Source organism: Bufo bufo, chromosome 7 (assembly GCF_905171765.1).
Source record: "Bufo bufo chromosome 7, aBufBuf1.1, whole genome shotgun sequence".
In the NCBI taxonomy this organism is placed as follows: domain Eukaryota; kingdom Metazoa; phylum Chordata; class Amphibia; order Anura; family Bufonidae; genus Bufo; species Bufo bufo.
In genome coordinates, this window is record NC_053395.1 from 1208149 (window position 1) to 1228792 (window position 20644).

At 55.8% G+C, this 20644-nt stretch overlaps 3 protein-coding genes across 4 annotated transcripts in view; 2 read left to right on the forward strand and 1 right to left on the reverse strand.

Annotated features, from left to right (window-relative positions):
• The window catches only part of LOC121008516 (TBC1 domain family member 10B-like), a 959042-nt gene that overhangs the window by 451045 nt on the left and 487353 nt on the right, over window positions 1-20644 (forward strand). The window lies entirely within an intron of this gene.
• The window catches only part of LOC121008991 (Snf2 related CREBBP activator protein), a 58012-nt gene that overhangs the window by 14892 nt on the left and 22476 nt on the right, over window positions 1-20644 (reverse strand). The window contains 17 exon segments of the mRNA XM_040441851.1: window positions 36-235; window positions 313-482; window positions 1481-1611; window positions 1689-1838; window positions 1841-1871; window positions 4373-4422; window positions 4425-4560; window positions 4637-4746; window positions 4834-4879; window positions 4882-4925; window positions 7171-7248; window positions 7956-8034; window positions 8037-8176; window positions 8407-8626; window positions 8765-8905; window positions 10775-10960; window positions 11043-11243. Of these exon segments, the coding sequence (XP_040297785.1) occupies window positions 36-235; window positions 313-482; window positions 1481-1611; window positions 1689-1838; window positions 1841-1871; window positions 4373-4422; window positions 4425-4560; window positions 4637-4746; window positions 4834-4879; window positions 4882-4925; window positions 7171-7248; window positions 7956-8034; window positions 8037-8176; window positions 8407-8626; window positions 8765-8905; window positions 10775-10960; window positions 11043-11243 (2113 nt within the window).
• LOC121008528 (keratin-associated protein 10-8-like) lies at window positions 1876-4364 on the forward strand. Of its 2 annotated transcripts, none has more exons than XR_005780591.1 (4): window positions 1876-1972; window positions 2893-3452; window positions 3719-3757; window positions 4303-4364. XR_005780591.1 is itself a non-coding variant. In XM_040441144.1 (4 exons), the coding sequence occupies exons 1-4, from the start codon at window positions 1910-1912 to the stop codon at window positions 3746-3748; spliced, it is 546 nt and encodes a 181-aa protein (XP_040297078.1). In that variant the 5' UTR covers window positions 1882-1909; the 3' UTR covers window positions 3749-3777. The 2 variants fall into 2 exon arrangements, 1 of the variants encoding a protein (XP_040297078.1); XM_040441144.1 differs by lacking the exon at window positions 4303-4364 and having other exon boundaries at window positions 1882-1972; window positions 2893-3078; window positions 3186-3452; window positions 3719-3777.

Sequence of the window (20644 nt, forward strand, 5' to 3'; positions counted from 1 at the left end):
TCACTCAGGAAAACCCAGATGGAAGCTCCTCCAGCCCCGAACCTTGTGCAGTCGGCGCACTAGACCCTCGTTGTACTCCTGGCTCCCCTCAATCATGCCCGTCAAGGGATTCGAAAACCATTCCTTAAACTCTCGGTGAGACTGGAAGACGTGTGGCATGAGGAAATGCATGAGCGACCACAGCTCCATCAGCGAGTTCTGCAGCGGCGTCCCGGTGAGCAGCAGCCGCCTCTGACTGGGAAGAAGAGCAATCTCAGAATGAAATGCCAAGGCTCCTGCTGCGGGGGGCGCCCGGCTCAGCGCTCTGCTCACCTGTTGAAGTTCAGCAGGCTCTGCCAGCGCTGAGACTTAAAGTTCTTGATGTTCTGAGCCTCGTCCAGGATCAGATACTTCCAGTTCTTCCTGCGGAAGGCCTGGTGATCTTGTAGAACCAGCTTGTACGAGGTGATGCACACGTGGAAAGCGTTGGCTTTAGTCCATCCCTGTATGAGGAGACAAGTGAGAACAGAGCGCCCGCTGCCGGACTAGAGGAGAGCGCCCGCTGTCATACACTCACACGGCTGCCGGACTAGAGGAGAGCGCCCGCTGTCATACACTCACACGGCTGCCGGACTAGGGGTGAACGCCCGCTGTCATACACTCACACGGCTGCCGGACTAGGGGTGAACGCCCGCTGCTATACACTCTCACAGCTGCCGGACTCGGGTAGTGAACGCCCGCTGCCATACACTCACACAGCTGCCGGACTAGGGGTGAACGCCCGCTGCCATACACTCACACGGCTGCCGGACTAGGGGTGAACGCCCGCTGCCATACACTCACAGCTGCCGGACTAGGGGGTGAACGCCCGCTGCCATACACTGACACAGCTGCCGGACTAGGGGTGAACGCCCGCTGCCATACACTCACAGCTGCCGGACTAGGGGTGAACGCCCGCTGCCATACACTCACAGCTGCCGGACTAGGGGTGAACGCCCGCTGCCATACACTCACACAGCTGCCGGACTAGGGGTGAACGCCCGCTGCCATACACTCACAGCTGCCGGACTAGGGGTGAACGCCCGCTGCCATACACTCTCACAGCTGCCGGACTAGAGGAGAGCGCCCGCTGCCATACACTCACACGGCTGCCGGACTAGGGGTGAGCGCCCGCTGCCATACACTCTCACAGCTGCCGGACTAGGGGTGAACGCCCGCTGCCATACACTCTCACGGCTGCCGGACTAGGGGTGAACGACCGCTGCCATACACTCTCACAGCTGCCGGACTAGGGTGTGAACGACCGCTGCCATACACTCTCACAGCTGCCGGACTAGGGTAGTGAACGACCGCTGCCATACAATCACACAGCTTGCCGGACTAGGGTGAAACGCCCGCTGCCATTACACTCTCACAGCTGCCGGACTAGGGGTGAACGACCGCTGCCATACACTCACACAGCTGCCGGACTAGGGGTGAACGCCTGCCGTCAAGAACTCACCTGTCTTTTAAGTTTACGTTCTTTCTGAGAGCCATAATAAGTGAGTATTTTGAAACTGGGGCACCAACGTTTCAACTCCATTTCCCAGTTTAAAATGACACTGGTAGGAACGATAATCAGATGAGGGCCCCCAGTTACCTAGAGACACAATGGAGAGATGTACCGGGCTCTGGCATACATGCTGCAAGCCAGTGCAATGCTCCACCAGACTCACCACGTTCACAGGCCAGATGAGCCAGCAGGGAGATGGTCTGAATGGTTTTCCCAAGCCCCATCTCATCTGCCAAAATCCCATTCAGCTTCTTCTCATACATAGTCACCAGCCATTCCAGGCCGATGTGCTGATACTCCCGGAGCTCCCGTGCAGGAGAAACGGAACCGCAGTCTTCACCTGAAAGAAAAGGCCACCTACAGGTCACCGCAGGAGAGATGCTGATGGGAACAATCATGGTCAACCTCTCCAGCCTTATAACGATGGACCAAAGCAAGCAGGTCTGCGCCATCCTACAGCTGGTTCCATGAAGCACCGAGGTCTGCTCCATCCTACAGCTCTGCACTGAGGTCTGCTCCATCCTACAGCTCTGCTCCGAGGTCTGCTCCATCCTACAGCTCTGCACTGAGGTCTGCTCCATCCTACAGCTCTGCACTGAGGTCTGCTCCATCCTACAGCTCTGCACTGAGGTCTGCTCCATCCTACAGCTCTGCACCGAGGTCCGCTCCATCCTACAGCTCTGCACCGAGGTCCGCTCCATCCTACAGCTCTGCACCGAGGTCTGCTCCATCCTACAGCTCTGCACTGAGGTCTGCTCCATCCTACAGCTCTGCACTGAGGTCTGCTCCATCCTACAGCTCTGCACTGAGGTCCGCTCCATCCTACAGCTCTGCACCGAGGTCTGCTCCATCCTACAGCTCTGCACTGAGGTCTGCTCCATCCTACAGCTCTGCACGGAGGTCTGCTCCATCATACAGCTGGTTCCAAGAAGCACTGAGGTTTGCTCCATCATACAGCTCTGCACTAAGGTCTGCTCCATCATACAGCTGTTCCATGAAGCACTAAGGTCTGCTCCATCATACAGCTCTGCACTGAGGTCCGCTCCATCATACAGCTCTGCACCGAGGTCTGCTCCATCCTACAGCTCTGCACTGAGGTCTGCTCCATCCTACAGCTCTGCTCCATCATACAGCTCTGCACCGAGGTCTGCTCCATCCTACAGCTCTGCTCCATCCTACAGCTCTGCACCGAGGTCCACTCCATCCTACAGCTCTGCACTGAGGTCTGCTCCATCATACAGCTCTGCACTGAGGTCCGCTCCATCCTACAGCTCTGCACCGAGGTCTGCTCCATCCTACAGCTCTGCTCCATCCTACAGCTCTGCACTGAGGTCCGCTCCATCCTACAGCTCTGCACCGAGGTCTGCTCCATCCTACAGCTCTGCTCCATCCTACAGCTCTGCACCGAGGTCTGCTCCATCCTACAGCTCTGCTCCATCCAACAGCTCTGCACCGAGGTCTGCTCCATCCAACAGCTCTGCACCGAGGTCTGCTCCATCCTACAGCTCTGCACTGAGGTCTGCTCCATCCTACAGCTCTGCACGGAGGTCTGCTCCATCATACAGCTGGTTCCAAGAAGCACTGAGGTTTGCTCCATCATACAGCTCTGCACTAAGGTCTGCTCCATCATACAGCTGTTCCATGAAGCACTAAGGTCTGCTCCATCCTACAGCTCTGCACCGAGGTCCACTCCATCCTACAGCTCTGCACTGAGGTCCGCTCCATCCTACAGCTCTGCACCGAGGTCTGCTCCATCCTACAGCTCTGCTCCATCCTACAGCTCTGCACTGAGGTCTGCTCCATCCTACAGCTCTGCACCGAGGTCTGCTCCATCCTACAGCTCTGCACTGAGGTCTGCTCCATCCTACAGCTCTGCACGGAGGTCTGCTCCATCATACAGCTGGTTCCAAGAAGCACTGAGGTTTGCTCCATCATACAGCTCTGCACTAAGGTCTGCTCCATCATACAGCTCTGCACTAAGGTCTGCTCCATCATACAGCTGTTCCATGAAGCACTAAGGTCTGCTCCATCATACAGCTCTGCACTGAGGTCCGCTCCATCATACAGCTCTGCACCGAGGTCTGCTCCATCCTACAGCTCTGCTCCATCCTACAGCTCTGCACCGAGGTCTGCTCCATCCTACAGCTCTGCACCGAGGTCTGCTCCATCCTACAGCTCTGCACGGAGGTCTGCTCCATCATACAGCTGGTTCCATGAAGCACTAAGGTCTGCTCCATCATACAGCTCTGCACTAAGGTCTGCTCCATCATACAGCTCTGCACTAAGGTCTGCTCCATCATACAGCTGTTCCATGAAGCACTAAGGTCTGCTCCATCATACAGCTCCTGCACTGAGGTCGCTCCATCATACAGCTCTGCACCGAGGTCTGCTCCATCCTACAGCTCTGCTCCATCCTACAGCTCTGCACCGAGGTCTGCTCCATCCTACAGCTCTGCACCGAGGTCTGCTCCATCCTACAGCTCTGCACGGAGGTCTGCTCCATCCTACAGCTGGTTCCATGAAGCACTAAGGTCTGCTCCATCATACAGCTCTGCACTAAGGTCTGCTCCATCATACAGCTCTGCACTAAGGTCTGCTCCATCATACAGCTCAGCACTAAGGTCTGCTCCATCATACAGCTCTGCACTAAGGTCTGCTCCATCATACAGCTCTGCACTGAGGTCTGCTCCATCCTACAGCTCTGCAATGAGGTCTGCTCCATCCTACAGTTCTGCACTAAGGTCTGCTCCATCATACAGCTCTGCACTGAGGTCTGCTCCATCATACAGCTGGTTCCATGAAGCACTGAGGTCTGCTCCATCATGCAGAGGTGCAGTGTACCTGAGTGGTGGCCAATGTGTATCCCTTTGGCTGTAGAGATTCGGCGGTGCAGCGATATCAGTGATTTCTTTCTTGGCTCGGGCGGCTCGTGCTGCAGGGCGGGCACCCACCGGCTCCTCGGCATCCAGTTTGAGAAGAAACTCCACTCCTTCCGATTCATCGGTCTGAAGAGTCCCAATCTGAAGATCCTTAAGAGGAAGAAGCGAGACATCGGTCACATGCCCTACATTGTCCAAGAAGCCGCAGCCTCCAGGTCCACCTCACCATACTCCTCCTGGGTTGCCCGCACTGTCATGCTCACTCTGACTAGGGCTCTCAGGCCTCTGATGGCAGCACAGAGTATTTCAGTAGTAGCTTCGTCTAAGACATCTCCCCTGTGAAAACATAGCGACGCGTTCAGACCAAGACGTGTCCAGATATCATTCATAACCCAAGGGTCCAAACATAACTTTCACATCTACCGTCTCTAGCCAGCTGGGAGAGCTCCTCGGCATGATCCTGCTGTCCGCAGCCATCTCCTCCTCTGCCGCAATCGTGTCCTCCTCATCCTCAGCTGCACAGACAAATCCACAATGACTTTTCTGGCCAGAGATTACACAGTCGCACACGTGTACACACAACACCCCAAGAGCCAGTCTCACACACACAACCCAAGAGCCAGTCTCACACACAACAACCCAAGAGCCGGTCTCACACACACAACCCAAGAGCCGGTCCTCACACACACAACCCCAGAGCCGGTCTCACACACACAACCCAAGAGCCGGTCTCACACACACAACCCAAGAGCCGTTCTCACACACACAACCCAAGAGCCGTCTCACACGGTCTCACACACACAACCCAAGAGCCGGTCTCACACACACAACCCAAGAGCCGGTCTCACACCCACAACCCAAGAGCCGGTCTCACACCCACAACCCAAGAGCCGGTCTCACACCCACAACCCAAGATCCTGTCTCACACACACAACCCAAGAGGCCGGTCTCACACACACAACCAAGAGCCAGTCTCACACACACAACCCAAGAGCCGGTCTCAACACACAACACAACCCAAGAGCCGGTCTCACACACACACCCCAAGAGCCGGTCTCACACACACAACCCAAGAGCCGGTCTCACACACACAACCCAAGAGCCGGTCTCACACACACAACCCAAGAGCCGGTCTCACACACACAACCCAAGAGCCGGTCTCACACACACAACCCAAGAGCCGGTCTCACACCCACAACCCAAGAGCCGGTCTCACACCCACACACACAACCCAAGAGCCGGTCTCACACCCACACACACAACCCAAGAGCGGTCTCACACCCACACACACAACCCAAGAGCCGGTCTCACACCCACACACACAACCCAAGAGCCGGTCTCACACCACACACACAACCCAAGAGCGGTCTCACACACACAACCCAAGAGCCGGTCTCACCACACACAACCCAAGAGCCGGTCCTCACACCACTACACACACCCAAGAGCCGGTCTCAACACACACAACCCAAGAGCCGGTCTCACACACACAACCCAAGAGCCGGTCTCAACACACACAACCCAAGAGCCGGTCTCACACACACAACCCAAGAGCCGGTCTCACACACACAACCCAATAGCCGGTCTCACACACACAACCCAAGAGCCGGTCTCACACACACAACCCAAGAGCCGGTCTCACACACACAACCCAAGAGCCGGTCCTCACACACACAACCCAAGAGCCGGTCTCACACAACACAACCCAAGAGCCGGTCTCACAACACACACACACAACCCAAGAGCCGGTCTCACACACACAACCCAAGAGCCGGTTCTCACACACACAACCCAAGAGCCGGTCTCACACACACAACCCAAGAGCCGGTCTCACACACAACCCAAGAGCCGGTCTCACACCCACACACACAACCCAAGAGCCGGTCTCACACACACAACCCAAGAGCCGGTCTCACACACACACAACCCAAGAGCCGGTCTCACACACACAACCCAAGAGCCGGTCTCACACCCACACACACAACCCAAGAGCCGGTCTCACACCCACACACACAACCCCAAGAGCCGGTCTCACACCCACACACACACCCCAAGAGCCGGTCTCACACCCACACACACAACCCAAGAGCCGGTCTCACACCCACACACACAACCCAAGAGCCGGTCTCACACACACAACCCAAGAGCCGGTCTCACACACACAACCCAAGAGCCGGTCTCACACACACAACCCAAGAGCCGGTCTCACACCCACACACACAACCCAAGAGCCGGTCTCACACCCACACACACAACCCAAGAGCCGGTCTCACACACACAACCCAAGAGCCGGTCTCACACACACAACCCAAGAGCCGGTCTCACACCCACACACACAACCCAAGAGCCGGTCTCACACACACAACCCAAGAGCCGGTCTCACACACACAACCCAAGAGCCGGTCTCACACACACAACCCAAGAGCCGGTCTCACACACACAACCCAAGAGCCGGTCTCCACACACACAACCCAAGAGCCGGTCTCACACACACAACCCAGAGCCGGTCTCACACACACAACCCAAGAGCCGGTCTCACACACACAACCCAAGAGCCCGGTCTCACACACACAACCCAAGAGCCGGTCCTCACACACACAACCCAAGAGCCGGTCTCACACACACAACCCCAAGAGCCGGTCTCACACACACAACCCCAAGAGCCGGTCTCACACACACAACCCAAGAGCCGGTCTCACACACACACACACACACACAAACACTAAAGTTCCAGTCACTACACAATTTAAAAGCTGGCACCTTCATCCTCATTTGCTGTGAACTCATCATCTTCCTCCTCCACTTGCTCTTCTTCCTCCTCCTCTGTTGCCTTCTTCACTGGAAACAGGATCCTAATTAACAAAAAAATAAATAAAAAATACTTCCAAGCTGATCCTACGACATCAGATCTCACAGCTAAAAGCTGCACAAGTGGGCCAAAAGACCGTGATTACAGAAGTCCTACCACTGTACAAGCGATCCCGATCCACACGGCGACGCGAGGACAGGGCGCACGCGGCGACGCGAGGACAGGGCGCACGCGGCGACGCGAGGACAGGGCGCACGCGGCGACCGAGGGACAGGGCTCACGCGAGGACAGGCGCAGCTCGCGGCGACGCGAGGACAGGGGCGCACGCGGGCGAGGACAGGGGCCACCGCGGCGACGCGAGACAGGGCGCACGGCGGCGACGCGAGGGACAGGGCGCACGCGGCGACGCGAGGACAGGGCGCACGCGGCGACGCGAGGACAGGGCGCACGGCGGCGACGCGAGGACAGGGCGCACGCGGCGACGCGAGGACAGGGCGCACGCGGCGACGCGAGGACAGGGCGCACGCGCGACACGAGGACAGGGCGCACACGGCGACACGACGCAGCAGGACGGCCGGCCGGCCCCTTAGAAGCCCACCCCTTCTGTAAATCAGGTTACTGCAGACAGACCTAAAGACATTCATATATCCAAGAAAACTGTTCCTCTGTCATCGGAGAAGTGTCACTGAAGGACAAACAGCCCCAGGGCAGAACTTCATGGCACGCTGGGGCACACATACCTGCATGAGAGAGTCATCCTGTAGGACCTCGGGAGGCAGGTTCTGCAGCAGCTCATCTAGAGAAAGCTCGCTCTCCCCCGCTTGAGGAGTTCTAGCTCCAGACGATGAGCCTCTGCATCATTCCCCTCCTGCTGCTCCTCTATCTCTATAGTCGCTTCATCATCCTCCTCTTCATCTTCAGATTCATGAGGTAGAAAGTCACCATCTCCATCTGCTGCTGTAAGGACGGAGCACAGACTAAGGTCCTCATGCAGATCACCCCTCCATATAAGCCATCAGCATGAGACACGTGTCCCCTCTGTATGTGGTCTTAGTGTCACGAGAAGGCCACTGTGCCACAACAGAGAATTTCCTATGGCACCAGCTACCAAATCCAAGCCTACAGAACCAGGCAGGGACCTGTTTTATCAGTGCAACCCTCACAATGTGGCCGCTCGCTCTGCTCACCTTTCCGGCAGATGGATGGGGCCGGACTGGTCCGAAGCGAGCCTCCCTGGGATGAGCCAACACACGAGGAGCTGGTCTTGCTGACAGGAATAGTTTCACTTAGACTTTGGCTGAGAAGGTCGGAATATTTCTCTGTCTGGCCAACAATAAAGTCCAGCTGCAGGTCCAAGGCCTTCTTCCTTTTCTCCTCCAGACGGGACTGCTGCTTAAACTGCACCACCTAAAACACAAAGCAAAGCCCAAGAGGCCCTGATGGTGGTGAATGTATTAAACTGAGGGAAGGCTCAGGGCCGGCAGCCCCTCCAGTCACTCAGTAAATGGAGCCACGGACTAACAGGAGTGGAGCACAGAAACCCACCTTCTCCACGTACTCCAGAACTGCCGCACTTTCCTTAGCAATGGAGGTGGCGATGCGCCTCAGCTTGGCCTGCTCTTCTCTCCGGGCTCTCTCCTCCTTCTGCTTCAACTCCTCGTGGTGACGAACCACCATCCGGACAACCTGCAAACATGAGCAACCGAGGGCCTGAGAGAGTAGACGAGAGAGACCGGGGGGCCACGACCGATATAGTAGTAGTAGAGCTCCATACACAGGGATATGATGGAGGCAGTAGTAGTAGTAGAGCCCCATACACAGGGATATGATGGAGGCAGTAGTAGTAGAGCTCCATACACAGGGATATGATGGAGGCAGTAGTAGTAGAGCTCCATACACAGGGATATGATGGAGGCAGTAGTAGTAGTAGAGCCCCATACACAGGGATATGATGGAGGCAGTAGTAGTAGTAGAGCCCCATACACAGGGATATGATGGAGGCAGTAGTAGTAGAGCTCCATACACAGGGATATGATGGAGGCAGTAGTAGTAGTATAGCCCCATACACAGGGATATGATGGAGGCAGTAGTAGTAGAGCTCCATACACAGGGATATGATGGAGGCAGTAGTAGTAGTAGAGCCCCATACACAGGGATATGATGGAGGCAGTAGTAGTAGAGCTCCATACACAGGGATATGATGGAGGCAGTAGTAGTAGTAGAGCCCCATACACAGGGATATGATGGAGGCAGTAGTAGTAGAGCCCCATACACAGGGATATGATGGAGGCAGTAGTAGTAGAGCTCCATACACAGGGATATGATGGAGGCAGTAGTAGTAGTAGAGCTCCATACACAGGTATATGATGGAGGCAGTAGTAGTAGAGCTCCATACACTGGGATATGATGGAGGCAGTAGTAGTAGAGCTCCATACACAGGGATATGATGGAGGCAGTAGTAGTAGTAGAGCCCCATACACAGGGATATGATGGAGGCAGTAGTAGTAGTAGACCTCCATACACAGGGATATGATGGAGGCAGTAGTAGTAGTAGACCTCCAAACACAGGGATATGATGGAGGCAGTAGTAGTAGAGCTCCATACACAGGGATATGATGGAGGCAGTAGTAGTAGTAGAGCCCCATACACAGGGATATGATGGAGGCAGTAGTAGTAGAGCTCCATACACAGGGATATGATGGAGGCAGTAGTAGTAAGAGCTCCATACACAGGATATGATGGAGCAGTAGTAGTAGAGCTCCATACACAGGGGATATGATGGAGGCAGTAGTAGTAGTAGAGCCCCATACACAGGGATATGATGGAGGCAGTAGTAGTAGAGCTCCATACACAGGGATATGATGGAGGCAGTAGTAGTAGAGCTCCATACACAGGGATATGATGGAGGCAGTAGTAGTAGTAGACCTCCATACACAGGGATATGATGGAGGCAGTAGTAGTAGTAGAGCTCCATACACAGGGATATGATGGAGGCAGTAGTAGTAGAGCTCCATACACAGGGATATGATGGAGGCAGTAGTAGTAGAGCTCCATACACAGGGATATGATGGAGGCAGTAGTAGTAGTAGACCTCCATACACAGGGATATGATGGAGGCAGTAGTAGTAGTAGACCTCCATACACAGGGATATGATGGAGGCAGTAGTAGTAGTAGAGCCCCATACACAGGGATATGATGGAGGCAGTAGTAGTAGAGCTCCATACACAGGGATATGATGGAGGCAGTAGTAGTAGTAGACCTCCATACACAGGGATATGATGGAGGCAGTAGTAGTAGTAGACCTCCATACACAGGGATATGATGGAGGCAGTAGTAGTAGAGCTCCATACACAGGGATATGATGGAGGCAGTAGTAGTAGAGCTCCATACACAGGGATATGATGGAGGCAGTAGTAGTAGAGCTCCATACACAGGGATATGATGGAGGCAGTAGTAGTAGACCTCCATACACATTACTAGTGCTTTCTTTACTCCCAGCACCCTGGGTTCTACCCTCCATCAGACCAGGGATACTCCCGATCCCCCCGACTTACCTTCCTGGCCACACCCCTCTTCCAGCGTCTTTCTTGGCCGAAGTCCGCAGCCAGCCATTGCATCTCTTCACACAAATAGTCCCAAAGCACTTTAGGACGAGTGGGTTCTGGAAACTTTGATAGGCGTCGCGGAGTCCAGAAGCCCTCCTTCCGTAGCTCTGCTATTCTATTCTCAATCTCCGCTTCCTGGTCAAGAAACGGAAGACGACAATGAGCAGATATAGTGGTAACCGGGTGTAAGTGGGCGACCAGCCCGGAGGGCACTCACATGTTTGGCCTGCTCGGCAATCTCTGTGTGATTGTCCCACTTCTGTCCCGCTGAACTGTCCAGCTGGTTCCCATCCAGTCCATCATCGGTGGGGGAGCCCGGGCACATGTCCCCTAAGTCTCCAGATAGGTCAAATGGAGACAGCTCCCCACTGGAGTCTGGAGACATGGGCGGGTTGGCGCTGGTCAATATGTCCGAGGCCTGCAGGAAAGAGTGGTCAGTAATGTGTGCTCAGAGGTGGAGACACAGGCCGCCGCAGTCAGGACCGGGGGTGGGGTGGAGACACGGGCCGCCGCAGTCAGGACCGGGGGTGGGGTGGAGACACGGGCCGCCGCAGTCAGGACCGGGGGTGGGGTGGAGACACGGGCCGCCGCAGTCAGGACCGGGGGTGGGGTGGAGACACGGGCCGCCGCAGTCAGGACCGGGGGTGGGGTGGAGACACGGGCCGCCGCAGTCAGGACCGGGGGTGGGGTGGAGACACGGGCCGCCGCAGTCAGGACCGGGGGTGGGGTGGAGACACGGGCCGCCGCAGTCAGGACCGGGGGTGGGGTGGGAGACACGGGCCGCCGCAGGCAGGGACCGGGGGTGGGGGGGAGACACGGGCCGCCGCAGTCAGGACCGGGGGTGGGGTGGAGACACGGGCCGCCGCAGTCAGGACCGGGGGGGGGGGTGGAGACACGGGCCGCCGCAGTCAGGACCGGGGGTGGGGTGGAGACACGGGCCGCCGCAGTCAGGACCGGGGGTGGGGTGGAGACACGGGCCGCCGCAGGCAGGACCGGGGGTGGGGGTGGAGACACGGGCCGCCGCAGTCAGGACCTGGGGAGGGGTGGAGACACGGGCCGCCGCAGTCAGGACCGGGGGGTGGGGTGGAGACACGGGCCGCCGCAGTCAGGACCCGGGGGTGGGGTGGAGACACAGGCCGCCCGCAGTCAGTCAGGACCGGGGGTGGGGTGGAGACACAGGCCGCCGCAGTCAGGACCGGGGGGTGGGGTGGAGACACAGGCCGCCGCAGTCAGGGACCGGGGGGTGGGGTGGGGACACAGGCCCGCCGCAGTCAGGGACCGGGGGTGGGGTGGAGACACAGGCCGCCGCAGTCAGGACCGGGGGTGGGTGGGGTGGAGACACAGGCCGCCGCAGTCAGGACCGGGGGTGGGTGGAGACACAGGCCGCGCAGTCAGGACCGGGGGGGGGGGTGGAGACACAGGCCGCCGCAGTCAGGACCGGGGGTGGGGTGGAGACACAGGCCGCCGCAGTCAGGACCGGGGGTGGGGTGGAGACACAGGCCGCCGCAGTCAGGACCGGGGGTGGGGTGGAGACACAGGCCGCCGCAGTCAGGACCGGGGGAGGGGTGGAGACACAGGCCGCCGCAGTCAGGACCGGGGGGGGGGTGGAGACACAGGCCGCTGCAGTCAGGTCTGTACTGGCAGGACCGGGGGTAGGGTGGAGACACAGGCCGCTGCAGTCAGGTCTGTACAGGCAGGATCGGTGGTGGGGTGGAGACACAGGCCGCCGCAGGCAAGGACCGGGGTGGGGTGGAGACACAGGCCGCCGCAGTCAGGTCTGTACAGGCAGGATCGGGGGTGGGGTGGAGACACAGGCCGCTGCAGTCAGGTCTGTACAGGCAGGACCGGGGGGGTGGGGTGGAGACACAGGCCGCCGCAGTCAGGACCGGGGGTGGGGTGGAGACACAGGCCGCCGCAGTCAGGTCTGTACAGGCAGGATCGGGGGGTGGGGGTGGAGACACAGGCCGCCGCATGGCAGGACCGGGGTGGGGTGGAGACACAGGCCGCCGCAGTCAGGACCGGGGGGTGGGGTGGAGACACAGGCCGCCGCAGGCAGGACCGGGGGTGGGGTGGAGACACCGCAGTCAGGTCTGTACAGGCAGGATCGGGGGTGGGGTGGAGACACAGGCCGCCGCAGGTCAGGGACCGGGGGTGGGGTGGAGGACACAGGCCGCCGCAGTCAGGACCGGGGGGTGGGGTGGAGACACAGGCCGCCGCAGTCAGGACCGGGGGTGGGGTGGGAGACACAGGCCGCCGCAGTCAGGACCGGGGGGGTGGGGTGGAGACACAGGCCGCCGCAGTCAGGACCGGGGGTGGGGTGGGGTTGAGACACAGGCCGCCGCAGTCAGGACCCGGGGGTGGGGTGGGGTGGGGTGGAGACACAGGCCGCCGCAGTCAGGACGGGGGTGGGGTGGAGACACAGGCCGCCGCAGTCAGGACCGGGGGTGGGGTGGAGACACAGGCCGCTGCAGGTCAGGTCTGTACAGGCAGGATCGGGGGTGGGGTGGAGACACAGGCCGCCGCAGTCAGGTCTGTACAGGCAGGATCGGGGGTGGGGTGGAGACACAGGCCGCCGCAGTCAGGTCTGTACAGGCAGGATCGGGGGTGGGGTGGAGGACACAGGCCGCCGCAGTCAGGTCTGTACAGGCAGGACCGGGGGTGGGGGTGGAGACACAGGCCGCCGCAGGTCAGGTCTGTACTGGCAGGACCGGGGGTAGGGTGGAGACACAGGCCGCTGCAGTCAGGTCTGTACTGGCAGGACCGGGGGGTAGGGTGGAGACACAGGCCGCTGCAGTCAGGTCTGTACAGGCAGGATCGGGGGTGGGGTGGAGACACAGGCCGCCGCAGTCAGGTCTGTACAGGCAGGACCGGGGGTGGGGTGGAGACACAGGCCGCCGCAGGCAGGACCGGGGGTGGGGTGGAGACACGGGCCGCCGCAGTCAGGATCGGGGGTGGGGTGGGGTGGAGACACAGGCCGCCGCAGTCAGGACCGGGGGTGGGGTGGAGACACAGGCCGCCGCAGGCAGGACCGGGGGTGGGGTGGAGACACCGCAGTCAGGTCTGTACAGGCAGGATCGGGGGTGGGGTGGAGACACAGGCCGCCGCAGTCAGGTCTGTACAGGCAGGGGTGGGGTGGAGACACAGGCCGCCGCAGTCAGGACCGGGGGTGGGGTGGAGACACAGGCCGCCGCAGTCAGGACCGGGGGGTGGGGTGGGGTGGAGACACAGGCCGCCGCAGTCAGGTCTGTACAGGCAGGACCGGGGGGGGGGGGTGGGGTGGAGACACAGGCCGCCGCAGTCAGGACCGGGGGTGGGGTGGAGACACAGGCCGCCGCAGTCAGGACCGGGGTGGGGTGGAGACACAGGCGGCCGCAGTCAGGACCGGGGGTGGGGTGGAGACACAGGCCGCCGCAGTCAGGACGGGGGGGGGGGTGGAGACACAGGCCGCCGCAGTCAGGACCGGGGGTGGGGTGGAGACACAGGCCGCCGCAGTCAGGTCTGTACTGGCAGGACCGGGGGTGGGGTGGAGACACGGGCCGCCGCAGTCAGGACCGGGGGTGGGGTGGAGACACAGGCCGCCGCAGTCAGGACCGGGGGTGGGGGGGAGACACGGGCCGCCGCAGTCAGGACCGGGGGTGGGGTGGAGACACGGGCCGCCGCAGTCAGGACCGGGGGTGGGGTGGAGACACGGGCCGCCGCAGTCAGGACCGGGGGTGGGGTGGAGACACGGGCCGCCGCAGTCAGGACCGGGGGTGGGGTGGAGACACGGGCCGCTGCAGTCAGGACCGGGGGTGGGGTGGAGACACGGGCCGCCGCAGTCAGGACCGGGGGTGGGGTGGAGACACGGGCCGCCGCAGTCAGGACCGGGGGTGGGGTGGAGACACGGGCCGCCGCAGTCAGGATCGGGGGTGGGGTGGAGACACAGGCCGCCGCAGTCAGGACCGGGGGTGGGGTGGAGACACAGGCCGCCGCAGTCAGGACCGGGGGTGGGGTGGAGACACAGGCCGCTGCAGTCAGGTCTGTACTGGCAGGACCGGGGGTAGGGTGGAGACACAGGCCGCTGCAGTCAGGTCTGTACTGGCAGGACCGGGGGTGGGGTGGAGACACAGGCCGCTGCAGTCAGGTCTGCACTGGCAGGACCGGGGGGTGGGGTGGAGACACAGGCCGCCGCAGTCAGGACCGGGGGTGGGGTGGAGACACAGGCCGCCGCAGTCAGGACCGGGGGTGGGGTGGAGACACAGGCCGCCGCAGTCAGGACCGGGGGTGGGGTGGAGACACAGGCCGCCGCAGTCAGGTCTGTACAGGCAGGATCGGGGGCGCACCAACCAATCTTAAACGTCTACTGTGCTCACAGCGGATTCGCCTCCAGAAGTCTCCAGACCTGTATGGCAACTGTGGCCTAGTACGACGGGATTGGAGGGTGGCTGTCACAGTTACGACCACCCTGTTAGCATATTATAGGAAAGGTGCCGACCTCTCTGGTGGCCCGGACCGAGGGAGCGCACACAGACCAGCGCTTTTTCCTACAGTGTGAAAACACGACCACCGTTGCTGGATTACAGGGTGGTCGTAACCATGGAAACAAGCAGTGTATAATGAGATGGAAAAATTAATCCAGCCAGCAAAGGAGGCAAAATGGAGAACAACAGGGTATTAGGAAGTGACCACTAGAAAAGTAAAAAAATGTCTAAATATCCAGAATCACAGCTTTTGATCACTTCAGAAATAATAAGTGGTTAGAACCTGGCATGGACCGCAATATGGGACCAATAAACACCACAGCCAGAGGACAGCTTGAGGCCACATATGGGGCACCTCCGCACCCCCTGAACCAGAGTAACATCAGAGGGGTTGTCTCATCTCAGACCATGGGTAGGTGCTGGTCCAACCTATATCGAGAGTGGTGGTGGAGGGCTCACTGCGCATGTGCACCCACCCTCCATTCATGTCTCACGGGGCCGCCAAAATAGTGCTGACTTGGCTATTTCCATCAGCCCATAGAAGTGAATGGTAGCGGTGGCTGGTCATGCGCGGTACGCTCCCACTCACTTCTATGGGGAGAGCGCTTGGTGGTGGTCGAACCAAAGTCCTCCGGCCAACACTTGGACCCACACCTATCAGACCAGACTCCCATTAAAGGCTTTGACAGGACTGAAAAGAGAAACTGACTTGTGTCCACTGCGGAGTCAGTCACATGACACAGAGGACCAGGAGGATCAGTACTACAGCCACCTTCCTAATGTGCCTGAGTATTTATGGGAAGGCTTCTTTCAGAGGAAAGTGCTGTGGTCTCCAGTTAACCCGCCGTTCTGGGAGACGGCTCACTGAGGGATCAGATCACAGCTGCCCTTAGAAGTGAGAAATAAGCAGAGAGCAGGAAGAAAGACCTCGTCTTCTCAGCAGAATCTTCTGTCATTACAGCTAATAGTGGTATCTCTCACCCCAAGTGCTATATTCACTTCTATGCTGTGCACTACTTCTCTAACATCCTATATGGAGTCTCTGACCAAGTGAGTTAGGAGCTGTGTGTAGTCTAAGGGGAAAGAGAAAAAAGGAAGAACCCAACCAGCGTCTGGGCGCCAGTCCACAGATTAAAAGCGGATTAAATAGTACTACAGATCCGTAGAAAGAAATTGTTCAGTGTTTAAGGCAAATACGAAATATGAGGCATAAAATATATAATGGATCATAGTGTGAGATAATCCCAAATAGAAAGCTGGGTCAGTATATAATGACCAAGCTGGTGTATATCTGAGCACTCAATGGAGATAGACAAATGCGCCATAGATAACTCGCTTCACAAGGGGAGATGGTCTATGGGATAAAGCTCGAGACACCCATAGGCTGAACGCCCCTGCCAGGATCGCTTGTAGAATCGCAGGAATAACCGCAGCAACCACGGACGGGACTTCTGGAAGATTACCGTTATTGAAATCAAGGCTTGCCACGTTTCGGGGGTTTACAGAAAACACCCCCTTCCTCAGGAGCAAATGGTATGCACAAGAACAAACATACATGGTACCTGTGGCTTTATATACCTGCCTGTGTCATCATCGGTTTGAGAGAAGCACATGGTGGGGAGGGATCAGAAGCGAACGTCACTTCCGGTTTGTTTATAGGCCCATCCTATACAGTCAGGTCCATAAATATTGGGACATCAACACAATTCTAACATTTTTGGCTCTATACACCACCACAATGGATGTGAGATGAAACAGACAAGATGTGCTTTACCTGCAGACTGTCAGCTGTAATTTGAGGTATTTACATCCAAATCAGGTGAACGGTGCAGGAATTACAACAGTTTGCATATGTGCCTCCCACTTGTTAAGGGACCAAAAGTAATGGGACAGAATAATAATCATAAATCAAACTTTCACTTTTTAATACTTGGTTGCAAATCCTTTGCAGTCAATTACAGCCTGAAGTCTGGAACACATGGACATCACCAGACGCTGGTCTCATCCCTGGTGATGCTCTGCCTGGCCTCTACTGCAACTGTCTTCAGGTCCTGCTTGTTCTTGGGGCATTTTCCCTTCGGTTTTGTCTTCAGCAAGTGAAATGCAGCTCAATCGGATTCAGGTCCGGTGACTGACTTGGCCATTGCAGAACATTCCACTTATTTCTCGTAAAAAACTCTCTGGTTGCTTTTGCAGTATGCTTTGGGTCATTGTCCATCTGCACTGTGAAGCGCCGTCCAATGAGTTCTGAAGCATTTGGCTGAATAGGAGCAGATAATATTGCCCGAAACACTTCAGAATCCATCCTGCTGCTTCTGTCAGCAGTCACATCATCAATAAATACAAGAGAAGCAGTTCCATTGGCAGCCATACATGCCCACGCCATGACACTACCACCACCATGCTTCACTGATGAGGTGGTATGCTTAGGATCATGAGCAGTTCCTTTCCTTCTCCATACTTTTCTCTTCCCATCACTCTGGTACAAGTTGATCTTGGTCTCATCTGTCCATAGGATGTTGTTCCAGAACTGTGAAGGCTTTTTTAGATGTCGTTTGGCAAACTCTAATCTGGCCTTCCTGTTTGAGGCTCACCAATGGTTTCCATCTTGTGGTGAACCCTCTGTATTCACTCTGGTGAAGTCTTCTCCTGATGGTTGACTTTGACACACATACACCTACCTCCTGGAGAGTGTTCTTGATCTGGCCAACTGTTGTGAAGGGTGTTTTCTTCACCTGGGAAAGAATTCTTCGCTCATCCACCACAGTTGTTTTCCGTGGTCTTCCGGGTCTTTTGGTGTTGCTGAGCTCACCGTTGCGTTCCTTCTTTATAAGAATGTTCCAAACAGTTGTTTTGGCCGCGCCTAATGTTTTTGCTATCTCTCTGATGGGTTTGTGGTGTTTTTTCAGCCTAATGATGGCTTCACTGATAGTGACAGCTCTTTGGATCTCATCTTGAGAGTTGACAGCAACAGATTCCAAATGCAGATAGCAGACTGGAAATGACCTCTGGACCTTTTATCTGCTCATTGTAATTGGGATAATGAGGGAATAACACACACCCGGCCATGGAACAGCTGAGAAGACAATTGTCCCATTACTTCTGGTCCCTTAACAAGTGGGAGGCACATATGGAAACTGCTGTAATTCCTGCACCGTTCACCTGATTTGGATGTAAATACCTCAGATTACAGCTGACAGTCTGCAGGTAAAGCACATCTTGTCCGTTTCATTTCAAATCCATTGTGGTGGTGAATAGAGCCAGAAATGTTAGAATTGTGTCCATGTCCTAATATTTATGGACCTGACTGTATATAATTCATAAATTAGGGAAGATTCTATGGTGGCATAGGACATGTATGTCCTTTCTCAGCAGTGCCATGTATGGTACCTGCACACTGGAAGCCACCAGTCGTTCCGGACTAGTCAGAGGAACTACTTCCGGTCTTTGGAACGCATCTCTGGACCGTATCGAACATGGGACTTCCAGTCCTCGGCAGCAACATGAACGCCCCCTTGTAATTGCGCCTGCGTGAGTCCCACAAGACCCAAATGCTGAACCTCGATGGATGTTCTAAATGGCGGGGTTAGCAGAGAAAAACTGATTTCTTGCAAGGGGCTGTTCTTATAAATTATATATATACACGAGTATGACTTTTCTAAAAGATATTTATATGGATGATAAAAGGGGCTAGACCGAAAAAAGCCTATAGATAAATGAACCATATAAAGAAAAAATTATTTATATAAAAAAGGGTTATTTAGGAACGGTTATAAAGACTCCTGTAAAAGTATATAAAACCGTGTGTGTGTGTGTGTGTGTGTATATATATATATATAGGATCTAAAAGTTATGGACAAAAACGTACAATAAAACGGACATGCGTATAATTAAAAGGGGTATAAAAAAACTCTGTTGTACAAGGAATAGATAAAAATAAGATATTCAATAAATACTCTCTCACAATGAGTAACAGTATTCCCAATATTGGTTCCTGTATCCTATTCTACACCCAATCAATATGTGGGTATAGATCCATATAGGGTTCTGAGGGTGCATGTACCTATCCATAATAACCTGTGGAAATCTCAAGCAATGAATAAATAATAAGGGACACAGAAATAGGGGTAAAATATTATATCCAGAATCTAGGTCTAGTGATAATGGATTCCAGTGATAGAGTGTTCACCCGGCATATCCAATACATTTCTTTGTGGCAAAGGGATTGGTACGAATTGGGAATCCACTCTAGAGGTGTCACCATAAGAACTGTGCGGTCGCTTTCATGACAAGCTAAAAAATGTCGGGAAACACTATGCGTCAGGACGTCTAATGTTAGAGCGGTGCTCGTTCACTCTTACTCGTAGCGTCTGGGTCGTCCTACCAACATACTGCAAATTGCACGGGCATCGAAGTAGGTAAATATTACTAGACCCACAGTGAATCTCATGATTGAGGGCGAATCTCTCCGGCCAAGTCGTGCTGACGACCTCTCTTGCGTTGTGCGTTGTGATGGCACAACACATACATCTTTTGATGTTACATTCTAATGCCCCTATCTTAGCCAAATTCTTTCTGGAAGTTTGTGGGAAAACTGTATTCTTTGGAGATTATTGTGAACAGGAGGGGGCTAAGATATTTTTCAGTGTTTGGGCACGTCGGTAAGTAACTACAGGAAGACGTGGAATATCCTTCAATAATACCCCCAATGTCTGGAGAGTATTTGCCCGGTAGGGGCATGTTTAGTTATACCTGGTAATGAGGTTCACCCTAGTTTCTTGTGACGTTGTAGGGCTTCCTTTTGGCTACCATTCAGGGTAGTTTCTTAGGATACCCTTTTTCATGGAGACGGCCTGTGAGGGCATGGTCTCCAGAACAGTTTCTCCTCACTCTTCATTTGGCTGTATGGAATGTTTTTAAGCCATTTGTGGTGGTGACAGCTCTTAAAATCTAAATAACTATTGGCGTCTACCTTTTTAAAATGTGTTTTGGTGATGATTCTATCTTGTGTGTGGCAAGGTGGACATCTAAAAAGAGAGCCTCTCTGGGACTGTGTTCATGGCTGAACGCGAGTCGCCAGTCATTGACATTTAATCCTTCTATAGGAGCGAAGAGATTTTTCATCGCCATCCCAGATGAAGACATCATCAATGAATCTATGATATAATTTGATGTTGGGATGGAAAAGGAGGCCAAATCTCTTGTCAAATAGGCCCATGAAGAGGTTGGCGTATGATGGAGTGAATTTTGTACCCATAGCGGTACCTTTTTTTTGTATATAAACCGTGTTGTTGAAGGAAAAATAGTTGTGATTTAGAATGAACTCTATTGATCTGAAGATGAAATCTTTCTGAGGCGG